The sequence below is a fragment of the Erpetoichthys calabaricus genome, chromosome 6 (genome assembly GCF_900747795.2).
Source record: "Erpetoichthys calabaricus chromosome 6, fErpCal1.3, whole genome shotgun sequence".
NCBI lineage: Eukaryota > Metazoa > Chordata > Cladistia > Polypteriformes > Polypteridae > Erpetoichthys > Erpetoichthys calabaricus.
This window is the reverse complement of record NC_041399.2, coordinates 77,494,820-77,519,442: the sequence shown is the minus strand read 5'-3', so window position 1 is coordinate 77,519,442 and position 24,623 is coordinate 77,494,820. Positions and strand designations below refer to the sequence as shown.

Here is a 24,623-nt window from a genome sequence, read left to right as displayed (position 1 = left end):
ATACTTCGTATGCACCCTTGATGAGCTGTGTCTGAATGGTTACTGTTTTTCTGGCATGGTAAAAGTTTCAAATATATCTTTAATTTTCACTGTAGCGCTGCATTTTACTGACCATCTTTGCAATAGTGACACTTATTTACATTACAAAATAACTTTTTTTTAATATTTATGGCCTTCAAAACTGGCAGGTGGCACCCAAAATATACATATTTAGTTTTTTCTAAAAAAAGTTTCTATATCTTGTCATCCTAATTGGGACTTGTGTGGTAGTTGTACACTCACACACTAAGAGATATTTTGTGCACTTTCTATGTTGGAGTAGTTGTCATCATTATCATGAAATATGTTGGCTATTTATTTATAATATGATTTAGCAATTCGACTTCTGAAAAAAAAATTGAACATTTATGAATACACATTTATATTTCTGCTTTCAGTGCTGAGTATTTAAAGTTGGCTGCACGGTGGCGCAGTGGTAGCGCTGCTGCCTCGCAGTTAGGAGACCCGGGTTCGCTTCCCGGGTCCACCCTGCGTGGAGTTTGCATGTTCTCCCCGTGTCTGTGTGGGTTTCCTCCGGGCGCTCCGGTTTCCTCCCACGGTCCAAAGACATGCAGGTTAGGTGGATTGGTGATTCTAAATTGGCCCTAGTGTGTGCTTGGTGTGTTTGTGTGTGTCCTGCGGTGGGTTGGCACCCTGCCCGGGATTGGTTCCCTGCCTTGTGCCCTGTGTTGGCTGGGATTGGCTCCAGCAGACCCCCGTGACCCTGTGTTCGGATTCAGCGGGTTGGAAAATGGATGGATGGATGGATGGATGGTATTTAAAGTTGAGATATTTTTAAATATTATCCTTAGGTGATTGTCCTTAATGACAAAATAACATGCTGATTGATCTTCACTTCTTGCGATTTTTTTCTCTGCCATTTTGTCATCACTGGTGCTTATTGCGTAATACATTGTAAAATGCAGTGCATCTTCCTCACACAAGGTTTACTAGAGGATATATCCTTTCTTTGCTGCCCTCCAAGGGTGCCGCTGCCACTCTGACCTTCCATGTGGCTCCAATGATCGTTTGTTCTGCCACATCCACTCCCTGCATGTCCACAACACTGGCTCCACCTCACACCACTCACTTAAGCTCCGCGAAAAACACCATCTGCACTCATTTCCCCCAACTCTGTGAGCTAATCAAAGCCAGGACACATCCCAAGACTGGCCAGTGGCCACATACCCAGTTCCATGGAGTTAAGGGGAAGAGTGGCTCTCGGAAATACTTGTCCTCAAGTGCTTCATCATTACTCTTGCTCACTCTTGCTCTCTTACACACATATACCTTCAGTACAATTTCTCAGGATGGTGCCAGCCTTCCTAAAAGTATCTCTCTTCCAAGTTCATGTACCCTCCAGAATATTCACATCAAACCACCAGTGATGTGTGCATAAACACACCCATATTGAGACCATTTCTGACAAATATGGTCAAGAGCACTAAAAGACAGAGGACTAAAGGAAATCCCAGTGAACCAGGGAAGAACAGTAAACCTATGACCCAAGTGTTATGACAAAGGATCACCGCCATCTGTACCAGCCAAATGGGTATGTATTAAGAGTAGGAGGTGTAGGAGAGACTTTAACAAGTGTCCCATCTTCCAGTAATGAAGTAGAACCAAAAGACCCATTTTTAAAGATTGTGGTGTGAGTGGCAGAGATAAACTAACTTGAGTTTTCAAGTAGAATGATTAAAAGCATTCTATTATGTTAGCCAACTATGGCATTTTATCAGTAGCACCAGTTCAGAAATGAAAGTAAGGCCAAGGAGAGATTCTTCATGATTTAAAATTAATAAATAAATTAATTTAAATAAATTTACAAAAAGTGTAAATCAGTAAAAAAATTAATTAAATAGCACATGTAAACACCTGCACCTGATATCCTCTCCAAGGAACACCATAATCTTATCAGAATGCTTTTGAATCAAATCATTGGACACCTTATATGTTCTTCAGAATACTATACACCTTCTGTTTGGTTTGAAAGCTGTTACTATTAGAAAAAAATGAAGAAAGCTACCTAGTTTAACCAGAAGCCTGTTTCTGCATTCCAGATGTTTCTTAATTGAACTTTTGGTTTTATTACAGTACTCATCTATCCACTTTTTGAACCCTGTTTTTCCAGTTCAAGGTTGCAGAGATTTGTATAAGACAGGCTGCCAGTCCATCAGGGTGCACTTAGAAGTTAAGAAGTTAATGTTGGTGTGTGGTGTTGTGAGGCAGCCACTGCAATGCCCTGATTACATTATGAATATGACCATTTTCTGATAATAGTGAAAAACGATTTAAGATGTGGAGAACTGTTTTGGCCAGGCTGTTTGGTTCATAACAAACAAACTGACACATGTCCAGAGAAGATGGGAAGACAAGGGAATCTTCCTGGTGTTGACAGACTGTCAAGCACTAAGTCCCCAGTATCTGTTAGGCCATGCACCACTCTTCCATTTTTCTTAAATATTAAATGCTTGAGCAGTTTGGCCCACGACACATCTGAAGCAGTTTCATCGTACTTTACTACAGTTCACTCCCCCTCCACTGGGGATGGGATAAACACTTGAATTTTTCTTAGCAACTGCCAGGTAAGAATCCAAGACACACATTAGAATGGTCAGTAGAAATTAAGGGAACTCAACCACGCTCTAGATGTCTAACATGGCATCAGACAGACTACCTTCATTCCCTAGTTACCAATAAGCATATAAATAGCAGTTAGCGTTTGATCTCGAAGGTTGAACTGTACACAAAAGGTTGCTTCTCATATTACTGGAGATGTGCACAGCCGGGGGCTGAAGTCACTAACAATTAAAGAAAATCTCTATCAGCTGTGTATTGAAGTTTAAAAAACGTCTTCAGTATAGATGGATAACTTTGCTTTGCTGTTGTTTTTATTTCCAAGTACACCCATGAGGAAAAAATAGGTTAATTTCTTTGTCAAAATCAGGAAGCCAGAAACACTTAGGGCAGATAAAAGTTCAAAAGCAAAAATAAAAAAGAGCTTCCAAAATCAAATATAAAGCATTCAACATTGGCATACTGGTGTAATGACTGGGACCTGGAGCACAAATCAGGCTTGACTTAAATAAGCTCACTGTTTGTTATGAGGTGACCTTTGATAATTTATTTTGTCAGGTAACCTAATTAGAAAGAGCATACTTGGGATGTGAGCAACTGCAATCAGCAGAACGGATAGTGAAAATCCCATCAGCCACTGTAAAGGTAACGAATGTTTGGTTTTTGCTCATTATTTTTCAATCTTTGTATGAGCGGAGTTCAACTTTAGTTATAACACTAATAAACAGTTTGCAGAGGCAAATCCTGAAAAGAGTTGGCATCTTTGTACATTTACCATTTTTTCAAATGTGAACAAGTTTAAGTAGCCACTGCATGGGCTGGTCAACCATATAATATTATTTTTCTCAACACTTCTTGATATTGCTTATTAAGGCATAACATTTTTCATTATTTCTACAGGAATGGTTCTTTGATTAACCCATACTTTTCCGTCATGAAGGAAAAATAATTTTTAATTACGTTGGCAAAGTTATAAAACCTTAATTTGTTAGTGGGGGTTTATTATGTACAGTAACTTGGACCCATTCAAAGAAGCTGACTTGCTTTTCAAAACTGTGCATGATTTATTTGCACCTAATCTGTTTTCACTCCATAGCTCGCTTCCCAATGGTCCGATGTTTGACACTTACAAATGCCTGCTTCAGTTTGCACCAAAGGCTACGCTGCACCTGTTCCACTTAATTAACTGCACATTACAGAAAGAACTTGAAATCAATTTCATCTCCAGCTACACTTGGGAGTCTCCCTGCAATTTTAACTCAGCTTACCTCTTCTTTGAACAGCTTCGCTTGATCTTCACAGCCAGGGAGTGAGTGCACAAAGCTTGCCACCTAGATATAAGAAGAGCATTTCATTATTATTTATGTAAAAAGTAAAAGCAAAGCTACACATCTCATATATTCTCTTAATTCAGATACACACTGCAGCCTTAAAGGCACGTGACATTCTTTATAAATTAGCTGTAGCTGCCTGAACCATTCTAGGACATAAATAATTAATTATTTTCATCCAATAAAATGCATAGGAAGATTTTATCATATAGGATTTGGACCATATAACACATGCCAACATATGTTGGCAAGTCAAGAAACAAAAGAAAGATCTGGATGCCTCTGCTTAAGTCTTTTGTTGTGGCATTAAAATGATGAAGTTTTTTTTTTCGTTATTGCTGAGTGTTCAATCAACAATGTTTAAGGTGACTGGGAACATTTGGGCAGAATACTGTGTGGCAGGAAGCACTTAATAAGAAGCAAGAAATGGAAAGCAAAACATTTATAAGGGAAAAGGCATGTAAAGTTATAAACCTAGGCAATACATGAAAGCAGTGAATCAGGTCATGAAACCTACTGCGAACTGCAAAGAAACACATCTTCCCAGGATGCATATTAAGCATTGTTTAATCTAATCTCTTGAGCTTACTTCTGTCTCAACACTAACAATGACAATGTACACTTTGTAGGTATAATACTCTCAATGGAAAAAAATGCAAGCCAAAACACACAATTTCACCAGAACCAAATGATGATACCAAAAAATCTTTAGTTAAGAAACAAAGGACTTAAGCCAGAAGATCAAAGAACACTGAACAATAGGTCCAAAAAGCTAACCAAAAATCCAGTCAAAAAATTCAATGTTCTAACTCCCTAAACAGATTTGAATCACTAATTCCATTGAGTAGTTACTTACAATCTAAAACCTCAGATGCACGATGTCATTGACATGCTGCTATTTAAGATGGCAGTGACTCAATGACAACATACATCACAACTTCCAGAAGCCATGTGATAGCAATGGAGTGCTGTTGTCAAGAACAAAACAGCTATGGTCCTTTAAAAATGGTGCTGTCCATACTTGATAACAATAAACAATTTGGGGACTGGATAACATTCTAAAATTGAGAATAAAAAACAGTAACATGTTTGAAATAAAATTATAAGTACAAAATATAAACACTGAAATGAATTCAACGACTAAATTATGACAGTAAATGGCCACAAAAAAAATCAGATGGTCTCATGTTTGATATCATTAATTGTCAGCATTTCATTTTTGTAACATCCTTATAAAACTGCCACTGGAATTTTGATCCCATTAAATGCTATAATGTGCTAAAGAGTTACGGATGTATAGATATGTACTATAGATAGTTGGTGACCAGACTGCCAGTCAGATTTGCTACCAGATTTCTTATACAAAGGTTTAATCTGTTTGCTATTAACTTGACCCTCTCCTTTAAACACTGAGATTAGTTAACAATATGACACATTTTCACCACACCATTCTTACTTATACATGGACGATGAGGCTATTCAGCTACACCATGTCCTATACAGTAATCCCTCACTTATCGCGGGAGATAGGTTCCAAGGCCGACCGTGGTAACTGAATTTCCGCGAAGTAGGAACACCATATTTATTCAATTATTTAACGTGTATTTGGACGTTTTTAAACCCCCCCGTATTGTTTACAACCCACCCTTTACTCTATTAATAACAGGGACACCTGCTAAGCAATATGAAATCGGTAGATAAGTTTACACTTACTGTATAGCGAAGTACACGTAGCTATATATGACGTGATGATGGTGATGAATATGCTGCGCAGTAAAAATGATGACGATGAAGGTGATGATCCCCTGAATGCAGTAGCAAGAGCACGTTAATGCTGAATGAGTGAGATGAGACTTCCTGGTTAATGCAGCACTCTGTCGCTGAGCCAATCAGCAGCACACAGGAACTTAACTGTGTGCTCTGATTGGGTAGCTTCTCAGCCATCCGCCAATAGCATCTCTTGTATGAAATCAACTGGGCAAACCAACTGAGGAAGCAAGTACCAGAAGTAAAAAGACCCATTGTCCGCAGAAACCTGCGAAGCAGCGAAAAATTCGCGTTATATATTTAGATATGCTTACATATAAAATCTGCGAAGTCGTGAATCCGCGAAAAGTGAACCGCGAAGTAGCGAGGGATTACTGTAGACCAATTCTCTCCAGATTAATAATGTCATTACTAGAATCACAGCAACACTTTTTCAATCAAATTCCAGTAAAATTCAATTTCAATAACACTCAGAGGAAGCTTGAATCCTTCTCTAAATCACAAAACTAACAGGTTCTTTGTGGGTTAGCTCCATTATTGAGGTATGCTTTGGCTGATTAAAACTGAAAAGTTTAATCACCTGCCAGCATTACAATGCCCAGCTAATTTCTCCATGTTGGTCATGGAAATACCTCAATGTAACTCCAACTTCTTTCAGATGGGTTATTTATTTGATATATGTATTTAGTCATAATTAGCAGCTTACGTTCTTAAATTTAAGTATATATTATATTTTGCATATTGTATGTGTCACAAACACTTTAAATGTCCCCTGCCCCAAGGAAATGTAATCCAAGCAGTACAGACTTGTACGACAAACTGAGGTGAAAATAACAGGAGGCAGAAGTCAAACAGATATATATTAGTAACAAATAATGGAGAAAAACAAAACTCACACTTAAAAGCAAAGTGCTATTCAAAGTCTAAATATGGAATGCTTTTTTGATTTGCTTCCAAGTTGTGAAAGATTTCCTTTGCGGGGTCATTCCTTTATATACACAAAAAGTGGATGCCAACTGACAAGCAGCTCAAAGTTAAATCGGCAACTAACATGATGTTATAATTTGTGCAGCATTTAATGTGCCTGGTTTGCAACATGCAGCATTACAGCAAAAGAAATGGGGATGAGAACACAAGAAAACAAAGGAGAACAGAAATAGCAAAAAAGAAGACATTCTCTCAAACCCTGACAGCATGATGTTTGTGTGTTGTGTTATTATTGTATTCTATTTTAACTGTAATACTTTTCTAAATGTGTGTTCCACTCTGTTAAAAATAAGTGTTTCATTAGAATTAACTGAATTCAACTTAACTTTTGTGCAGTGACCAAACAGCCTCTTTGTGGGTCCAATTAATTACACAATCATCTTATCTAATTTATTAATAAACTAGCAAAATACCCGCGCTTCGCAGCGGAGAAGTAGTGTGTTAAAGAGGTTATGTAAACATATATATACATAAACATAGTGTATATACATAAATATATACATATACACATCCACATATATATACACATCCACATATATACACATCCACACATATATATATATATATATATATATATATATATATACACACACACACACACATGCAGACACATATACATATATATACATATACATATTTGTATATCTACATATATATACACATATACACATATACACATATATATACATATACATATTTGTATATCTACATATATATAAACATATATACATATATATACATATTTGTATATCTACATACATACACATATATCTATCTATATATATATATATATATATATATATATATATATATCTACATACATACACATATATCTATCTATATATATATATATATCTACATACATACACATATATCTATATCTACATACATACACATATATCTATCTATATATATATATATCTACATACATACACATATATCTATATATATATCTATATATATATATATATATATATATATATATATATATATACACACACACATATATATACACATACATATATATATATATATATATATATATATATATATATAGCTGATTAGCCAGTGGATTTGCTCACTGAGTGCAAGTCAAATCGGAGGTAAAAAGCTTAGGGGTAACCGTTGATTGTAATCTGAATTTTAAATCGCATATTAATAAAATCACTAGGACAGCATTTTTTCACCTAAGGAACATAGCAAAAGTTAGACCTCTTATATCATCGAAAGATGCAGAGAAATTAGTTCATGCGTTTGTCTTTAGTCGGCTAGATTACTGTAATGCACTCCTCTCAGGACTACCCAAAAAAGACATCAATCGTTTGCAGTTAGTGCAGAATGCAGCTGCTAGAATCCTTACCAGGAAAAGAAAATCCGAACACATTTCTCCAGTTTTGATGTCACTACACTGGTTACCTGTGTCATTCAGAATTGACTTTAAAATTCTGCTTATGGTTTATAAAGCTTTAAATAATCTCGCCCCGTCTTATATATCGGAATGTCTGACACCTTATATTCCAAATCGCAACCTCAGATCCTCAACTGAGTGTCTCCTTAGAATTCCAAGAGCAAAACTTAAAAGAAGTGGTGAGGCGGCCTTCTGCTGTTATGCACCTAAAATCTGGAATAGCCTGCCAGTAGGAATTCGCCAGGCTAATACAGTGGAGCACTTTAAAAAACTACTGAAAACACATTACTTTAACATGGCCTTCTCATAACTTCACTGTAATTTAATCCTGACACTCTGTATATCCAATTCATTATAATAACTATTCATTCAAAATTTGTACTAACCCCTACTCTCTCTTCTGTTTCCTTTTCCGGTGTCCTATTGGTGGTGGCTTGTGCCACCACCATCTACCCAAAGCACCATGATGTTCCAACAATGATGGATGGATTAAAAGCCAGAAGTCTGTATAACCATCAGCATCAAGTGACTCCGTGAGAACCCTAACTACAAAGAGGACTATTTCATTTATGTTAGGTAGAATGCCCAAAGGGGACTGGGCGGTCTCGTGGCCTGGAACCCCTACAGATTTTATTTTTTTCTCCAGCCTTCTGGAGTTTTTTTTTGTTTTTTTCTGTCCACCCTGGCCATCGGACCTTACTCCTTTCTATGTTAACTAATGTTGTCTTATTTTAATTTCTTATTTGTCTTTTTTTCTTCTTTTCTTCATTATGTAAAGCACTTTGAGCTACTTTTTGTATGAAAATGTGCTATATAAATAAATGTTGTTGTTGTTGTTGAAGAGAAAAAAAGAAAATGTATGTATAAAATAAGTTTAATTGCCAAATTTATTTTTCCACAAATAAAGAGCACTTACAATAACATAGAAATCAATATAAACAACATTAACATCATTATCATTTGAGAATATGAAGTAATATATAAGAAGCACATTGCATATAAATATAAATTATTAAACATTAAAATGTTCTTCTATAAAACAGTACCGTGGCTATTAGTTTGTCTGTCCAGGATTTTAAATGAGCTGTAGCTCGCAAACCGTTTCACCTATTGACTTGAAATTTGGTACACAGATACTATGTCACGTCTACTATTCGCTTTGCCACACATATGAACACATATATATATATATATATATATATATATATATATATATATATATATATATATATATATATATATGTATATACACACATACATACACACACATACACATATATACATATACATACATAGTGCGTTGCAACACGGGCTGTGATTGTTACATGGGAGGGAGACGACAAATCACAACTTCCCGCTTTGTAATCGGGCTTGTGATTGCTGCTTTGACGGATGTCATGATCCCACAGTATTTCCCCTTAGGAGAGGCGTTAGGCAAGTGTAATTGAATAGCGGTGGTGCAAGTTATTACTCTTTTTATCTTTATTTTATTTTATTGTAGAATCAACTCACAGCTGCGCGCACCAGTGCGTGCGTGGCGGATGCGTACGGCTGACGTTTTCATTGTCTACCACCTTCGCTAATCATTCTTGAGGCAGATTGAAGACTTAAGTGCCAGCTTAACTGAAAAATTAAAGAAAACATACTAAGTTTTAAAAGAAATCAGTTTTAACGGGAAAAGATGCCGACGAAAGAAGAGAAGCAGCGGGACGCTAGGGTCAAGAGCTGCTCATTAAGCAGCAAGCGCATCAACCTCTGAGCAAACGAATGGTAAACGTACAGAGAAAGAGGATAAATACTATGAATGGTCATGTGAAGTGTATTCACTCCACGTTATCGTGGAGTGCGCTGTTACTGGTATTTTGATAAAAGAATCTGAATAACATATAAGAATCGTATAAATTATTAAACAGTAAAACATTAACATTTAAGAAGTAAAGATACATTGAGTACTACTGTAGTGCTTTCGGGTATAGTACATTTTTTGTTTGCCCATTACATGCATAAATGTATAAATTTTTTGGTGTACCTACCCAAGAACACGCGACATGACCCGGCAGTTAAAAATTTATCGCTCCAGCAATTTTAACTCTGTTACAAAGTCATCTAATATGGTATTGCAAACGGCAGCGGGAGCGTTTCTATAAACTCAATTGAAACGTACTGTTTACACCGTGCTTTGAAGATGCATAGTATGCGACACGTGTTTCGCCGTAATTGTGGGCTCATCAGGAGTACACAGTCACTGCACTCCCTTACGGGAATCGATCCTCGGACGTAGAGGCGAAGCCCCTAACGTTGTGCCACGGCGTGAGGTTCGTTCATTTGACAGCATGTAGATCGGGGTAATTACATTGCAGGCATTCGTAGTCTGATTCACAATCTGATTGTATGGGTGGTTACCTACCAGGTAACGCTTGTGGTTGGTGAGCAAGTCGGCTAACTTCTGCCACGGTGCCCTCTTTCAGTTGCGAGAAGCAGATCATACAATGGTTGAAATAGTTTAATATATATAGCAAAATCACCGCGCTTCGCAGGGGCGAATATGGTATTGCAAACGGCAGCGTTTCTATAAACTTAAAGTTACGGTTTATACCGTGCCTTGTTTCATATTCTTTTCCTACCTTATCAATAGTGTAATGTGTTTTTTGAACAGGTTTGATTAATGGAAGTGATCACTCCTGCTGCGTTCAGTCACTTCACGTGAGCCACTCTCTTGTGTGATGTTGCGATGTCCACGGGTTTATTTAATGTTAGCTAAGACCCGGCAGTTAAAAGTTTCTCGCTACAGCAATTTTAACTCTGTTACAAAGTGATGCAAACTGTCGTTTATATCTCGTGTCTTCTCATTAAACTTGTATCTCGCGAATATGGCATTGCAAACGGCAGCGGGAGCGTTTCTATAAAGTTAAGGTTACGGTTTACACAGTGCTTTTTTATACCTCGTGTCTTCTCATTAAACTTGTATCTCGCGAATATGGTATTGCAAACGGCAGCGGGAGCGTTTCTATAAAGTTAATTTAGACTTACGGTTTACACCGTGCTTTTTTATACCTCGTGTCTTATGAAGATGCTTGTATGCGTCACTCACTCGCTTCTTATTGTTTCGCTGCCTTATCAATTGTGTAATGAATGTTTTCTTCTGCGCTCTTTGGGGCTCCTCCTTCTTTTCTACGTACTGAGTTCACAGTCAGTTCACGTGATTACGTGGGAGGTGTGATGACGCGACACGCAACTCAGTCTCCTACGGCCATCTTGCTGCCTACCATTACAGTATATGGACAAAAAAGAGGTCCCAGTTATGACCATTACGCGTATAATTTTGAAATGAAAACTGCCTAACTTTTGTAAGTAAGCTGTAAGGAATGAGCCTGCCAAATTTCAGCCTTCCACCTACACGGGAAGTTGGAGAATTAGTGATGAGTCAGTCAGTCAGTGAGTGAGTGAGTCAGTCAGTCAGTGAGGGCTTTGCCTTTTATTATTATAGATTTAAAGCCCCACTTTCACATTCAGATTTCTTTTATCCACCTGCCTGTCATACCCATTTATTCTGTTTTATTAAATCTTTTTTAGACAATAAAAACCTTCTTTCTGTTTGAAGCCTAATGTGAGCAAAAGCATTCTCATTTTGTTTGGCTCGCTCTCTGGAAGTTTATCTTTACATCCAAACTCAATGCTAGTTAGTCCATTGCATGATTTCACCTAGTCTCGCTGGAGTCAGTCATGTAATATAGATGTCTGGAGACAACCATGAGTGAATTTTGCTTAAAATTGAGTGGGAACAATCAGACTACTGAATGTCACATTACTAAACCAATCCAATGCCTCATGAAGATTTTGTTCAGAGTAGCGGTGGTGATTTTGAACTGCAAAGATCAGAGGTGCTCTCGTTAACCTGATCAAACAGAGAGATTCTGTTTATAAGTTGAAAAGTCTCCTTAAAAATTAATATAAATTTGTGTTACGAGTGTAAAGAGCTCCTTGCTCCTAGGTTGCTTCCGGGAGCTTCTTGAACCCAGAACCTTCGATAGTTAAACTGAGAAGAGCTGGGCAGATGAGGACACACATAGTCAGCAAGGGGTTGAAACAAAGTGTTCAGTGCTTTTATTAAAAACCAAACAAAAACAAACTGTTCAAAAGTCTAGTGTAAAATCTTGGATAAGTAATCCATTAACTCTTTCAGGGCAGAGGTTTGTCTTTTGTGAAGAGGGGGGTTGAGGGTGGTAGTCAACTGTAAATGGTGACCAAACCCACCATTATGTTTAAGTTTGACTCTCTTTGCTAGAAGGAAAGTTATCTTTGTTGGTTTAACCGAGAATCCATGCACTCACGTGAGTAGCGAAGAGCAAACAATGACAAAAACGGTATTGACTTCTGGTGAGAGATCGAAGCAAATGAGCAAAGCAAAATACTCCATGGATGGCATTTTGTATATTATCACTGCATTGGACTCTGACTTGCCAGACTCCGATTTTGATGCTAATAATCGAAAACGACTGTGAGGTACTAGCATCAGCTGATTGGTCCCTAGCTGATCATGGTAAGGAACAGTTTTGGGTAGCCAATGCCCCCGTGAAAACATTTGCCTGGGTGGACTGCCACTTACAATGACAAGAGGTACAAACCAGATGGTGTTGCACTGCAACTGCAACCGTCGCTTCTGCCCCACGAAGAGAACCTGGTAGCCAGCCTGCTGTGCATTTGCCAGTTGTCGTGTCGCCTGTGAGCAGCTAGAGCCACTGCGAACTGGTGGCCACATCATGCAGCAACAGATGTTTTATGTTGATTTATGCGTGAAACAATTGCTTTGTGTGATTATCAAAAAATTGTGTTTTTGGAAAAAAAAATTCAGCCCTCAAAGAGTTCTATAATGTTCAATAAATAATCCACTAAAAATGAGGCTAAAATCCCAGGCAAATTTCTTCTACTAAAATAGCTCAAGCCCCAATGCCTCTTTGTACAATCTGGCATCTCCTCAGCTTATCCCATCAGGCATGATGGAGCATGAGGAGATGCCTGCTAACAGGTGCAGTCAACCACTAAATCCTGGGTTCAGGGTCCTACTGCCAGTCTGTGGGCATCTGTAGCGCTCCCCGCCAAATCCCACACACATCTCCCTCAGCAAGTTTGTCAGCATCAGGAGGGAGACACTGTACGAAATTTTTCAAAGGAGCTCCCCTTCTCCAGTCCCATGCTTGAGTGCAGGCCTGCTGCTTGCTTCCTTAGGTGCATACAACCATCTGCTTCCAACTGTTTGTTACACAGGTTTCTCACCATCTTAACTCTTTCTCCTTCCTTAACCTCGTTTCCCTCATGCTCTTTCTTTGATCTGGTCCTTTTTGATATCCTATCTGCTGTACAAGTTCAGGTGTTGTCCTCCACCTACTCCAAGGTGTGAATAAGGCACCTGACTGACCCATTCACATTTGTACATGATCAGCTAAGCATCCCAATCAATTGCAGAATGGTGCCGTCATAAGCACACCTGTAGCTGTTTGGAGCCTGCACGCTCTGGCATTCGATTATTTAAAAATTGTGCTTCGTCATATAAATTTTATCGCAAAGTAAAATAGTCTCAGAGTTTTAACACATTGTATAACTATAGACGACAATGCTTATTTAAACTCTATTTGCTGCTGTTATGTCATATAGTGCAGTAGTTAAAATGACAGAAAGATATATTAGCAGACAGAGGCACTTTTCAAATATGTGGAGCCCAGTAGCAGCTGTGGTCTATGTGTATTTGTCTGTCTGTCTCCACTGTCACAGCGCTCTTTACAATGTGTAAATTAATTATTAAGCTTCAGTTACCTTGAGCTGCTGGGCTCCTCATAACAGCAATTTTAGCTTGTTATATTCTTTCAGCATCAAGTCTTTTCAGTATCTTTTACTCTCTCCCAGGCCACCCCCCACCCAGCAGTTTAAATTGCACGGACTGGAGGAACTGTGGGCGAGTGTTTTAGGAAGGACCACTGTAGGTGTAGCCTTTGCAGTGTAGAATTTTGCTGCTATTCACTACACACTTTTTTGTTGTTGATGTGCATTCTCATTTGAGAATCAAGTCTTGCCTTGCGAGACTAGAGTCCATCCTATCAGGTCAACACGCCAAGTACAACACAAAATAAAGAATGACAGGTTGATTATAATACATGGAATATAAAGGTGAAGTAATATACTTCCACCTATTACTGAGCCTGTATAATCCATTGTAAGGTCATGGCTGCTGCAGCCAATCCCGGCAGTACGGAGCACAATGCGGTAACCCATTACAGAGCACATGGAAACCCAGAATCCCACTCATTCACATAGAGCCAATTTAGAGTCTCCAGTTAAGCTAACCTACATGTCTCTAGGAATTTGGCAATAAGATTTAAGTATCCTGAGAAAACCCCAGACATGCATTTGTGGGTACAATATGCTAACTCTATAATGAACATGGCCATACTGGTATTCAATTCCAGGATTCTGGAGCAGACAAGCATTAGTGCTAAGAATACAGTAAATATACCATACAAAAAAGATATAATATGGTTAGGATAAAATTATAAGATATCCTGGGTCCAGGAATTCTGTGATACAGAAATTCAAAGTGATACGCATGGACATCACTTCTGCTGCCAATGCTGAGAATTTAATGACTGCACCACAGCTGGACACTTACAAAAATCTTCATGCAAGCAGACAAAAAAGTAAAATAAAACAGCAGTCACTTGATGACTGCCTCACTCTGTAAGCAACTGTCAGGAAGGAAGGAGTGCTATATTGCAGCCTGGAAAATTGAAGTGATCTTCAGTCAGATGTTTGGTGGAAGGAAACCATCTGTGATGTCTATTAAAATTCTGTTTACTATGTCTAAACATTCATGAGAAATGAGTCACACATTTATGTTATGCACGCATGCACATGCACATGCACGTACACACACACCAGCTTGGTAGTTGATAGACTTGAAGCTCACTACCAAATGTTGAGTATAATAAATTTGGGATATTCTTCTGCTAGGGAGACTGCTGTCAGGATTAAAGATTCAGATCTAGGTTTACACTCCAATATAGGACACTGTAAAATTTGCAGAGACCAAATACCTTTTGTTGCTTAAGAAAAGAAACAGACAAAAATAAATCTGCTTATGGCAGTCAAAGAAATACAATGGATACTTTTAGCCAATAACCATTACATTACCTACATACATTTTATTAACACTTTATTTGAAGAATATAAATTTAGCAATATTAAACAAGGTAAATATCTGAAAAGTTACCCTAGGTAAATACATGCAGATGACAATTTAAAAACCCATGCTACATGAATGATGCCATCTATATTACTAAACGAAGGTTGTATATATGCACGGATGCCAGATGCCAGAAGCAAGCCGTGCTGAAAGCGCACGCACACAGTGCCTCAGAGTCAAACACAGTAGCTTCCCAGAGTCAGTAGGTGGCACCCAAATAACACAACACAACCTGTAAACTAAACTTGAGGTAAAGCGTGCACACCAGGTTGTATATATGCACGGATGCCAGAGGCCAGAAGCAAGCCGTGCACAATACAACCACCGCCCGAACGCGAACACCACCGCACATACAACCTTCGTTTAGTAATGTAGATCTCCAAGCCCGGATCTGCCGCCATGGTCACTTCAGCACGCAAATCCGCCACCATGGTCACTTCAGCACGCGAAACCGCCACCATCAGCAAACGACTTCTAGCTAATGACACAGCCACAGAAAAACAAAAACGAGACCGCATGGATAAAAACAATGAACGAAGGCGCCTACAACACGCTTCTGAAACACCAGTCACGGCTCCAAAAAGAAACAGCTTTAGTACAAATATATTTATTTAATTAAATGAAAACTTTCCCAAGACGCACCCACCCTCCATGATTTTTCATCCCTCCAAAGATCGGAGGGAACAGAAAGTGACTGCCATTCTTGGATTTCCGATTCTTTTCGAGAATCAGGGGTTTGCTGGCTATTACTAATACAGACCCAGTGTCCACTTTATTAGGTATACCTGCTTGTTAATGAAATAGTAGACACAGCATGCCCCCCCTCTATGGATGTGACAGCAAACATCAGTAGGCCTCTGCAAGCATCAATTTATCCAGTCCTTGACACATCTCTTGGGCAGGTGGGGATGTAGTATTTACCAATGATTCAGCTCTTCAGCATGACTCAGCCCCCATTCCGATCCTAGACAAATTTATCCTTTCATCTCAGCCACCTGTATTTCCCAGGTTGAGTTCCTGGAAGGGGTTACTCATGCTTTTAAAACCTATCCTCCTTCTAGAGGCTCATACTTCCTAATTTTGAAGTCACAGATACAGATTCAAAGCAGCAGTTACAACCAAATCCATGCAGAACCTACAACCCTCCTACCACGAAATAAATATCCCAGAGCAGCACTAAACAAAAACTCTTAATTGAACTAATCTAGTAAGGTGCCTGAGAACCAAATGGTGTATCCGGCATTTCTTTAAATATCATTATGTTTAAAATAAAAGTATGGCTCAAACATATTCAATAGACAGTTTCACAAAAGATCAAACCATATGCTAACTATTACTCTCCATTACAGGGCTGTGACCTGCTTTGTGCCACAATGCAATGTCCAATACAGTTCAAGTATCTAGACAGATTCTAAACTTCATACCTGATATTTATTTAAGTTTTGACTTTTGGATGTTGTTATAGGTCTACTCTTTTGGTTTGAATATTTTTGGATCATTTGAACTTGTTGTGGATCTTGCTTTGCTTTTCACCATTCTATTGTACTTTAAAAACAGCAGAAAATGGAACAAAAGAAAACACAGGCAATATTGACCAGCACATGTAGTGTATGGTTCAAAAATATAAATGGGAAAGTAATTTATATAACATACAGTATAAAAGTTGTGATGCTGTGTAAAATGTACATAAAAACAGAATGCAATGATTTGGAAATCTCATAAACCTATATTTTATTCACAATAGAACATAGAAAGCATATCCAATGTTGAAAGTGAGACATTTTACTATTTCATGAAAAATATTAGCTCATTTTGAATTTGATGGCAGAAACACAACTCAAAAAAAAAAGGATGGGGGCAGCAAAAGGCTGGAAAAGTAAGTGGTAGAAAAATGAAACAGTTGAAGAAACATTTTGCAACTAATTTGGTTAACTGGCAATCAGTAAAATGATTTGGTATAAAAAGAGCATCTTAGAGAGGTATAGAGTCTCACAGATGTAAAGGTAAGCAGAGGTTCACCAATCTCCAAAAACCTGCATCTACAAATTGTAGAACAATTTCAGAATAATGTTCACCAAAGTAAAATTGTGAAAACTTTGAATATTTATTCATCTACAGTACATAATATCATTAAAAGATTCAAAGAATCTGGAGAAATCTCTGTGTGCGAGGGACACAGCCGAAAGTCAATACTAGATGCCTGTGATCTTTGGGCCCTCAGGCGACACTGCATTAAAACCAGACATGATTCTGTCATAATTCTGTCACTGCATGGGCTCAGGAATGCCTCCAGAAATCATCATCTGTGAACACAGTTCGCCATGCCATCCACAAATGCAGGTTAAAACTCTATCATGCAAAGAAGAAGCCATGTGTGAACATGATCCAGAAACGCTGCTGTCTTCACTGGGCAAAATGGAAAACTGTTCTGTGGTCAAATTAATCGAAATTTTAAATTCTTTTTGGAAAAAATGGATGCTGTGTCCTCCACACTAAAGAGAGGGACCATCCGGCTTGTTATCAACGATCAGTTCAAAAGCCTGCATCTCTGATGGTAAGGGGGCCCATTAGTGACCATGGAATTGCCAGCCTGCACACCTGGAAAGGCACCAGTGCTGAGAGGTAGTTACAGGTTTTAGAGCAATGTATGCTTCCATCTAGATGATGTCTTTTTCAGGGAAGGCCTTGCATATTTTTGAAAGACAATGCTAAATTGCATACTGCATCTGTAACAATAGCATGGCTTTGTAGCAGAACAGCCCAGGTGGTGAACTAACCTGGCGCATCATGAAATGAAAAATATGACATAGACGACCCAGGACTGTTGAGCAGATAGAATCCCAAATCAGACAAGAATGGGACAACATTCCCCTCCCAAAAGTCCAGCAACTGGTCTCCTCAGTTCTCAGACATTTACAGACTGTTGTTAAAAGAAGAGAGGATTGATTCTACACAGTGGTAAACATACTGTAGCACTGTCTCAACTTTTTTGTGACATGGTGCTGCCATCAAATTCAAAATGACCTTATTCTTTTCTTAAAGTGTTACGTTTTCCCACTTTCAACATTTGATATATTTTCTGTGTTCTACTGTGAATAAAATATGGGTTTATGAGATTTGCAAATCATTGCATTCTGTTTTTATTTACATTTTACAAAGCATCCCAAATTTTCTGGAATGGGGGTTGTACATAGTAATAAAAAATGAGATTAAAATGAGATTTAAAAAATTACATTGTAATAAAAAAATTAGATTAACATTTTTTTGCTGCCATCACTATAAACTACATGAGTAAGCACATATAGCAAATCATTTTCGGTGGAGTATTCCTTTAACTCTGCATTTTAACAAATTTAACTCTGATGTTAATTGCTAACCACTAGGGACACTACTAGATACATTTAGGACCATTTATATTAGCGGAATACCACATGTTACTGGAGGGTAGTATGTTTGGATGCCACTATATGTGGGCTCCGTACTTCTCTATCTGTGGTGGTCAGGTCCCCTGTACAACACCTGGGACACTGGAAGCCATTTCCGGAGTAATAAGGAAGTAGTTGATGGCTATGACTTAAAAGCTTCTTCCAACCATAAGTATGTCAAGTTTAGAGTTGGGAGGTGAGTGTTTGGCAAAGGCTTTAGAGGTCTGATAAAGAGTCTAGGGTGAAGAGATGTTTTGGGTAACTTAAGCAGAAGAAGACAGTAGTTTTAAAATATGTGTATGAGGGCAAATGGATCAGACTACCCACATAACTCGGGTCAGGAGCTGTGGACAGTAAGTGTTTTGTTATTTTCCATACTGTTATATTTTATATTCTTTTTGTTCTGTTCTCCTTTTTTTAACCATGGTTGTTTCATATCTGTGACCTCTTTAATACTGATTTGTGTTTAGGAGTCAGCTCAACAGTAATTACTACAGTCCAAAGTATATAGCCCTATCTATAGGTTCCCTTTCATGTCATTTAAAAGTCTACAAGATTACAAATCATACCTATTTCAAAAGCCTGTGACATCAATGTGACTTCATTGTACACATTACAGTTTCAGAAGGGTATTACAGCTTATTTTGGTGTACAAATCCAACTTTCCAACACTCACACTAAACCAAAAATATACTACAATATTAATTAAGTACAAAGTCAAAACAAAAACATGAATATCACTGAAAGTAATTTTTTGAAATACATGGAACAATACACAGTTTTAGGAAATATGAAAAAATTCTCAACCTTTAATGTCCTAGTTTAAACAGTTGTGATGTGTACATTTTCAGCTCTACAAGCAAGAGCATTGCTAGACCTCCTACTTTAGAGCTCAATGTCTGTTGACTTTTTTGTTAAACAAGAAACTTTGTCTTTGACTGGAACAGGACAAACAATCTGAATATCAATTAAATTTAATCAACAACTATTGTAATATCAACCTTGCTTGATAATGACAATAATGAAAACCTTACATGTTCTAGCATAAAAATTACTAAAGTTATAAATATACAATATAAAACACTGAAATTCTGGGTAGGTCTTTAGATGACCTGGTTATATATAAAATAAGATTTCAGTCTAAATGTGATGTTGTATTTGTAAATTAAATTGTGCATTAAATAATCCTGGAATTACTTCTCATAAGAAAAAAACACTTATATTTACCCAAGCAAATTTAGTGGTTGCAGAAATATTTAGTATTTAGTTAAACATAAAGGTACATTTCCTATTTTAGGATTATAAACAAAGAGAAAAGCTATTTCAGCAATTGTGAGTTTAATGATGATAAATTGAGTCTATTATGAGAGTTAATAAGGACAATCCTAAGGCTTTTGAAAAATGTCAATTAAGGTAATGAATTACTTTAACTTCTCCAATTTCATAATTTCAATGATTAATTGATGGCTGAAAACAAACACAATGCTGACTACACAATATTCATCCTTCACAAGCAATTATTTTTCCGTACAGCATAAGTGTCCAGACTCTGCAGAGTATGCACATTCGCCTTCTGTCTGTGTGGGTTTTTCTCTTGATTCTTGCTAGGTCAAGTGAACACACTGACTTACTGACTTGACTCTGTATGAGGGAGTGTGTGCATGTGTTAAGACCATTTTAGGGGAAGATATTTGTTCATCTATTAGACAATTATGATTTACAGTCTTTTTACATTGGTGTTTGTAGTGACATCAGGTGGGATTACACAGTTTAGACAAATAAACTCCTTACCCCATGAACCTAAAGTAGGTTAAATGGGTTTCATGGTGGATGGACGGATGGATGGCTAGATCAAGAATTAATTTATAGTAGCCTATCAACCATGATAAGATATTTTTTTTGGCTATTGGGTGTATTGGTATTTTCTCTCTTTTGATGGGAAGAGGAGAAACTCCAACAACAGTACTTGATTCCTATCAGGGAAGAGTCACAAAGGAAGAGAAGGACAGCGTCTTAGTAGACAAAATAAACATACTGTATATACTGTATGACAGAGGCTGAGGTGAAAGGGAAAGGATAAAAAATAATGAAAGGGCGACACTCCAAAGATTGAAAGTGGAGGATGGTGTTGCATGGCATGGTATTACTTGACTAGGGTCACAAATATTTGCAGTTTGAGGCAATTGATGTAGTTAGAAGGTATTGGGAATGCACCAGTCTGGTTAGCCTTGGAAAGAATGTCTTGCTTATATTAATCTTTAAATGTATTACTTTATGCACCAGTCATCAATAATTACCATCAATTTACTATCAATCAGATTGTCCATTACTCTCTCAAGGTATGGAACCAGTGTAAGAAATACTTTAAGGTAGAGACACTGTTCCCTGCAGTTTCATTACAAGATGAATTGATACAGCATTTTTAATACAGCATTTAAATATTAAAGTCATTAAGTATCCTGACCTTCTGCGATTTATAATGACAATATCACATAACAGTCTGCACTGCTAGATGATATTAGACAAGGCTGGGAAAAGGACCTCTCTATTAATATATCGGGTAAGGAGAGGAACTCAATTATTCATAATATACATTTTTTACCAATATATGCCAAACATGCTGTAATTCATATTAAATTTGTACACTTTACAGATATATCTGGCACTGCACCATAACTGTAAATGGTGGCATGTTGCCAGGCCTTGGTAGGACCATTTTAAGGGAAGATATTTGTTCATCTATTGGATACTGTTATTGTATTTTTATAGTAGCATTTATGGTGACATCCAATGGGATTCCACTGTTTGGCCAATAAACTCCCGGTGGTTTCTTAAACTGCACTGTTACTGTGCCAGCTAATATTGCTTAACTGAGAGAATCACAATATGGGGATATCCAGTGTTACATTACATAAACCTTGAAAAAAATCAAATTTTCTTTGCATCAAACAGCACATAATTCTGACAAGACATTATTCTAAAATAAGCCTTTTGGGTTTCTCCCTATGTTTCTGATTAATTTCTTGTCTTTTTTAATTAATGTGGGGAACTATAATACCGTGGACTTTTTGTTATCAAATACCTCTCTGTATTCAGTAATGCTGAGGCTTCAAGTGTTGATTGTGATCCATGTATCATTGATATGTTGTGTTGATTATATTTACGATTGGGCTGTTTTTTGCACATAGCAGCATGTGTTTGATTATTTTTTATAACAATAAATAAAAGTATGAAATAAAAAAAAATATGAAACACAAAATAAATGTTTAGAATGTGTACATTCATTCATTGTCATTGCTATCTAATAGAGGATGTTGGTGCATATGTACCGTGTCATGCACATGTGCTTGGGGTTCAGTAGAGGTAAGTAATACCACCCTTGACTGAGAGGAGACGCTGTTGCTAACTGTCCTTTTTCTTCCACCTGCAGTTAATGAGAGGAACCCCAGCAACTGACCCCACCTACAGAGCCTGGTGAAGGCCCGCTCCTTCTGGTCCAGGCCAGATAAAAAGAGGTGTGTCTGGAGAGCTATGTCTTTCTCTGGACCCATACTCCAAAGTGAAAGGAACCTATGAGCTGCCTGAAGCCTGTTGTCTAAATTCAAAAAGTATTGCAGAGCTGGATTGGACAAATTTGTGTTTGCTGTGTTTGAATCCAAAATATTTCTGTTTGATTGGCTCCCCAACATTTACTGTGGGTTCCACAACTCTTCCTGGCTGTGACAACATGAAACCAGAGAAACAGTGCGGTATGACACCCGATGGCACAAACTGAGAAAAATACTGTAGGTCTGCTATAGTGCACTTTAACAACAAATGCTTCACTCTAGCACAATATGCCACTTTAATATGAAAGAATTAAGAGCTGAAAATACAAATTAAAATGTTCTTTGCTACTTTTACCAGTTTCCTTTAACACACACAAAATTTGCTTTTTAAAAAGAGAGATGGCCAATCAGGCTGTAAATGTTCCTCTGCTTTGACGTCACAGTAATCTGAAATTGAAATCCATAGAAAAGCATTAAACAGGCTCTGCTCCTACTAATAAAGACCCTGCTTGCAAACTCCCTTTTGAAATTCCTGGCAGTTATCCTTTGATCTTCTATTGATTTCACCCCTATTTTGTATCAAAAAGCACTATGTAATTTAAAATGAGGGGCCTGTATTATATTTAAGTCTGGATGAATCAATCCTTCATTTTAATTGAGCCATAATTTTCAAAGCTTAGAATCACTGTTTTTACTGTTGTATGCTTTCTAAATTTGATCTAAATAATGCCACATAAAGAGCCCAGTGTACCATGAACTCCAAAGGGTTTCTTTTGCCTTTTAAACTTGTAAAAAAAGTTACAGTGTCCAAAAAGTAATCAGACAAAAAGGAAGTTGATTACGGTTACAGTGAAGACAGTCAAATTAGTTAAAAATGTATTTGAAATAAACATGCACATTTTAATTTAACGAACACTTCTGGCATTTTAGATTTAGGCATGCATTGTTCACAGTATCAGTCTAATATAATGTTCATATTCTGAGAAAACTGTTAAAAGGATGCATGATACAACATTACAAAAAACATTAGGTTAAAATTACACTATTAAATAATTTAAAATTATTTAAAAATAGTGTAGACTGGACGGAGTGTAACTGAGCAGACCCCAACCCAAAAAAGGCTAAGTATGATGAGAACAGAGGATTAAAACAGATGCATAATGATGTAGGTATACTGACGATACAAGGGTGAAGGGACAACAAGTACTTAAATGGGGGGCTGGTCAACTTGCGTAATTTTGCCCTTTGCTTGCTTGCATCTTTCACAAACCCTCATACCAGGGAAACCTTCTGGATCTATTCTGAGGTCAATAGTATGTGGGTGTTGGGTCTGGCTCCAAATATCTAAATACAAGGCCAGGATAACTCTCGGGGTCCTCTATATTAAGGATAACTGACTTCTGGGCAGTTACTAAGCTGGGGCATAAAGCTCCCTGTTGGTGGTGACATAATGCCAATAAGGCATCTGTCCTCTCCTGTCCTGCATCTCTTCATTTGTGATGCAATTGCAGTCTTTTCTGGTTATTGATTTCATTAATTAAAAACACAGCTTCCAAACCATAAGCTAATTTAATTCTACAGTTTAAACATTATTTTTACAGCTCCTGCTTTGGATTAAGTGTAATACGGACTTATGGATAGCTTGGCTCATTTATAGAATCTAAATCCAATGAAATAGAACAGAAATACTGGAAAAAATGACAGAAAGTATTAGAAACCCCTAATAATTAATGCTCATTTGCTTGATTGCATGGAAAACATCCACCCATCCAACTATCCAATTAAGTAAACGTCTTAACCCATTTCGCAGTTCAGAAAAGTCTCTGCAGCATTGCCAACAAGGCAGGAGTCACCCCCTTAATGGTACACATTCATGAAAACAGTGCTGTAGTCAAGAGTATCATGGCAGAGACTAACACAAGTTAAAAGATCAAATGTATCAGCAGTTGTTGTGTGAGATGGCATACACAAATGGGCACTGAAATGCGGTGGTGAACATGTTGCTCTGATCACAAAATTTTCATCACACTTCATGTTACAAAAACTAACAAATACAAATTAAATGATCATATTGTACTTTTATTTGTAATAATCAAAAAATGAGTGCAGTGAAACAATAGTGTAGGATAAATTAGGCTATATGATTTACTTAAAGTATGGCTTATACCTAGCATTACCCAATATGGTCTAAAAACAATATGTAATCCCCACACTCAGTGGGGAAGTGTGTTGTGCTGCACTGAAGTAAAAGCCACATGAAGCTGAACTAAAGCATATCTTCTTAGACCACTCAACATCACATTTAAT

The 24,623-nt window shown here is 37.4% G+C and overlaps 1 protein-coding gene across 2 annotated transcripts in view; it reads right to left on the bottom strand.

Annotated features, from left to right (window-relative positions):
• LOC114653416 (lethal(3)malignant brain tumor-like protein 4) overlaps positions 1-24,623 on the bottom strand; it is a 527,140-nt gene that overhangs the window by 2,617 nt on the left and 499,900 nt on the right. For both annotated transcript variants that reach the window (XM_028803732.2, XM_028803736.2), the window contains one exon: positions 3,885-3,947. In XM_028803732.2, coding sequence (XP_028659565.1) covers positions 3,885-3,947 — 63 coding nt within the window. The remainder of the gene's footprint in view (positions 1-3,884; positions 3,948-24,623) is intronic.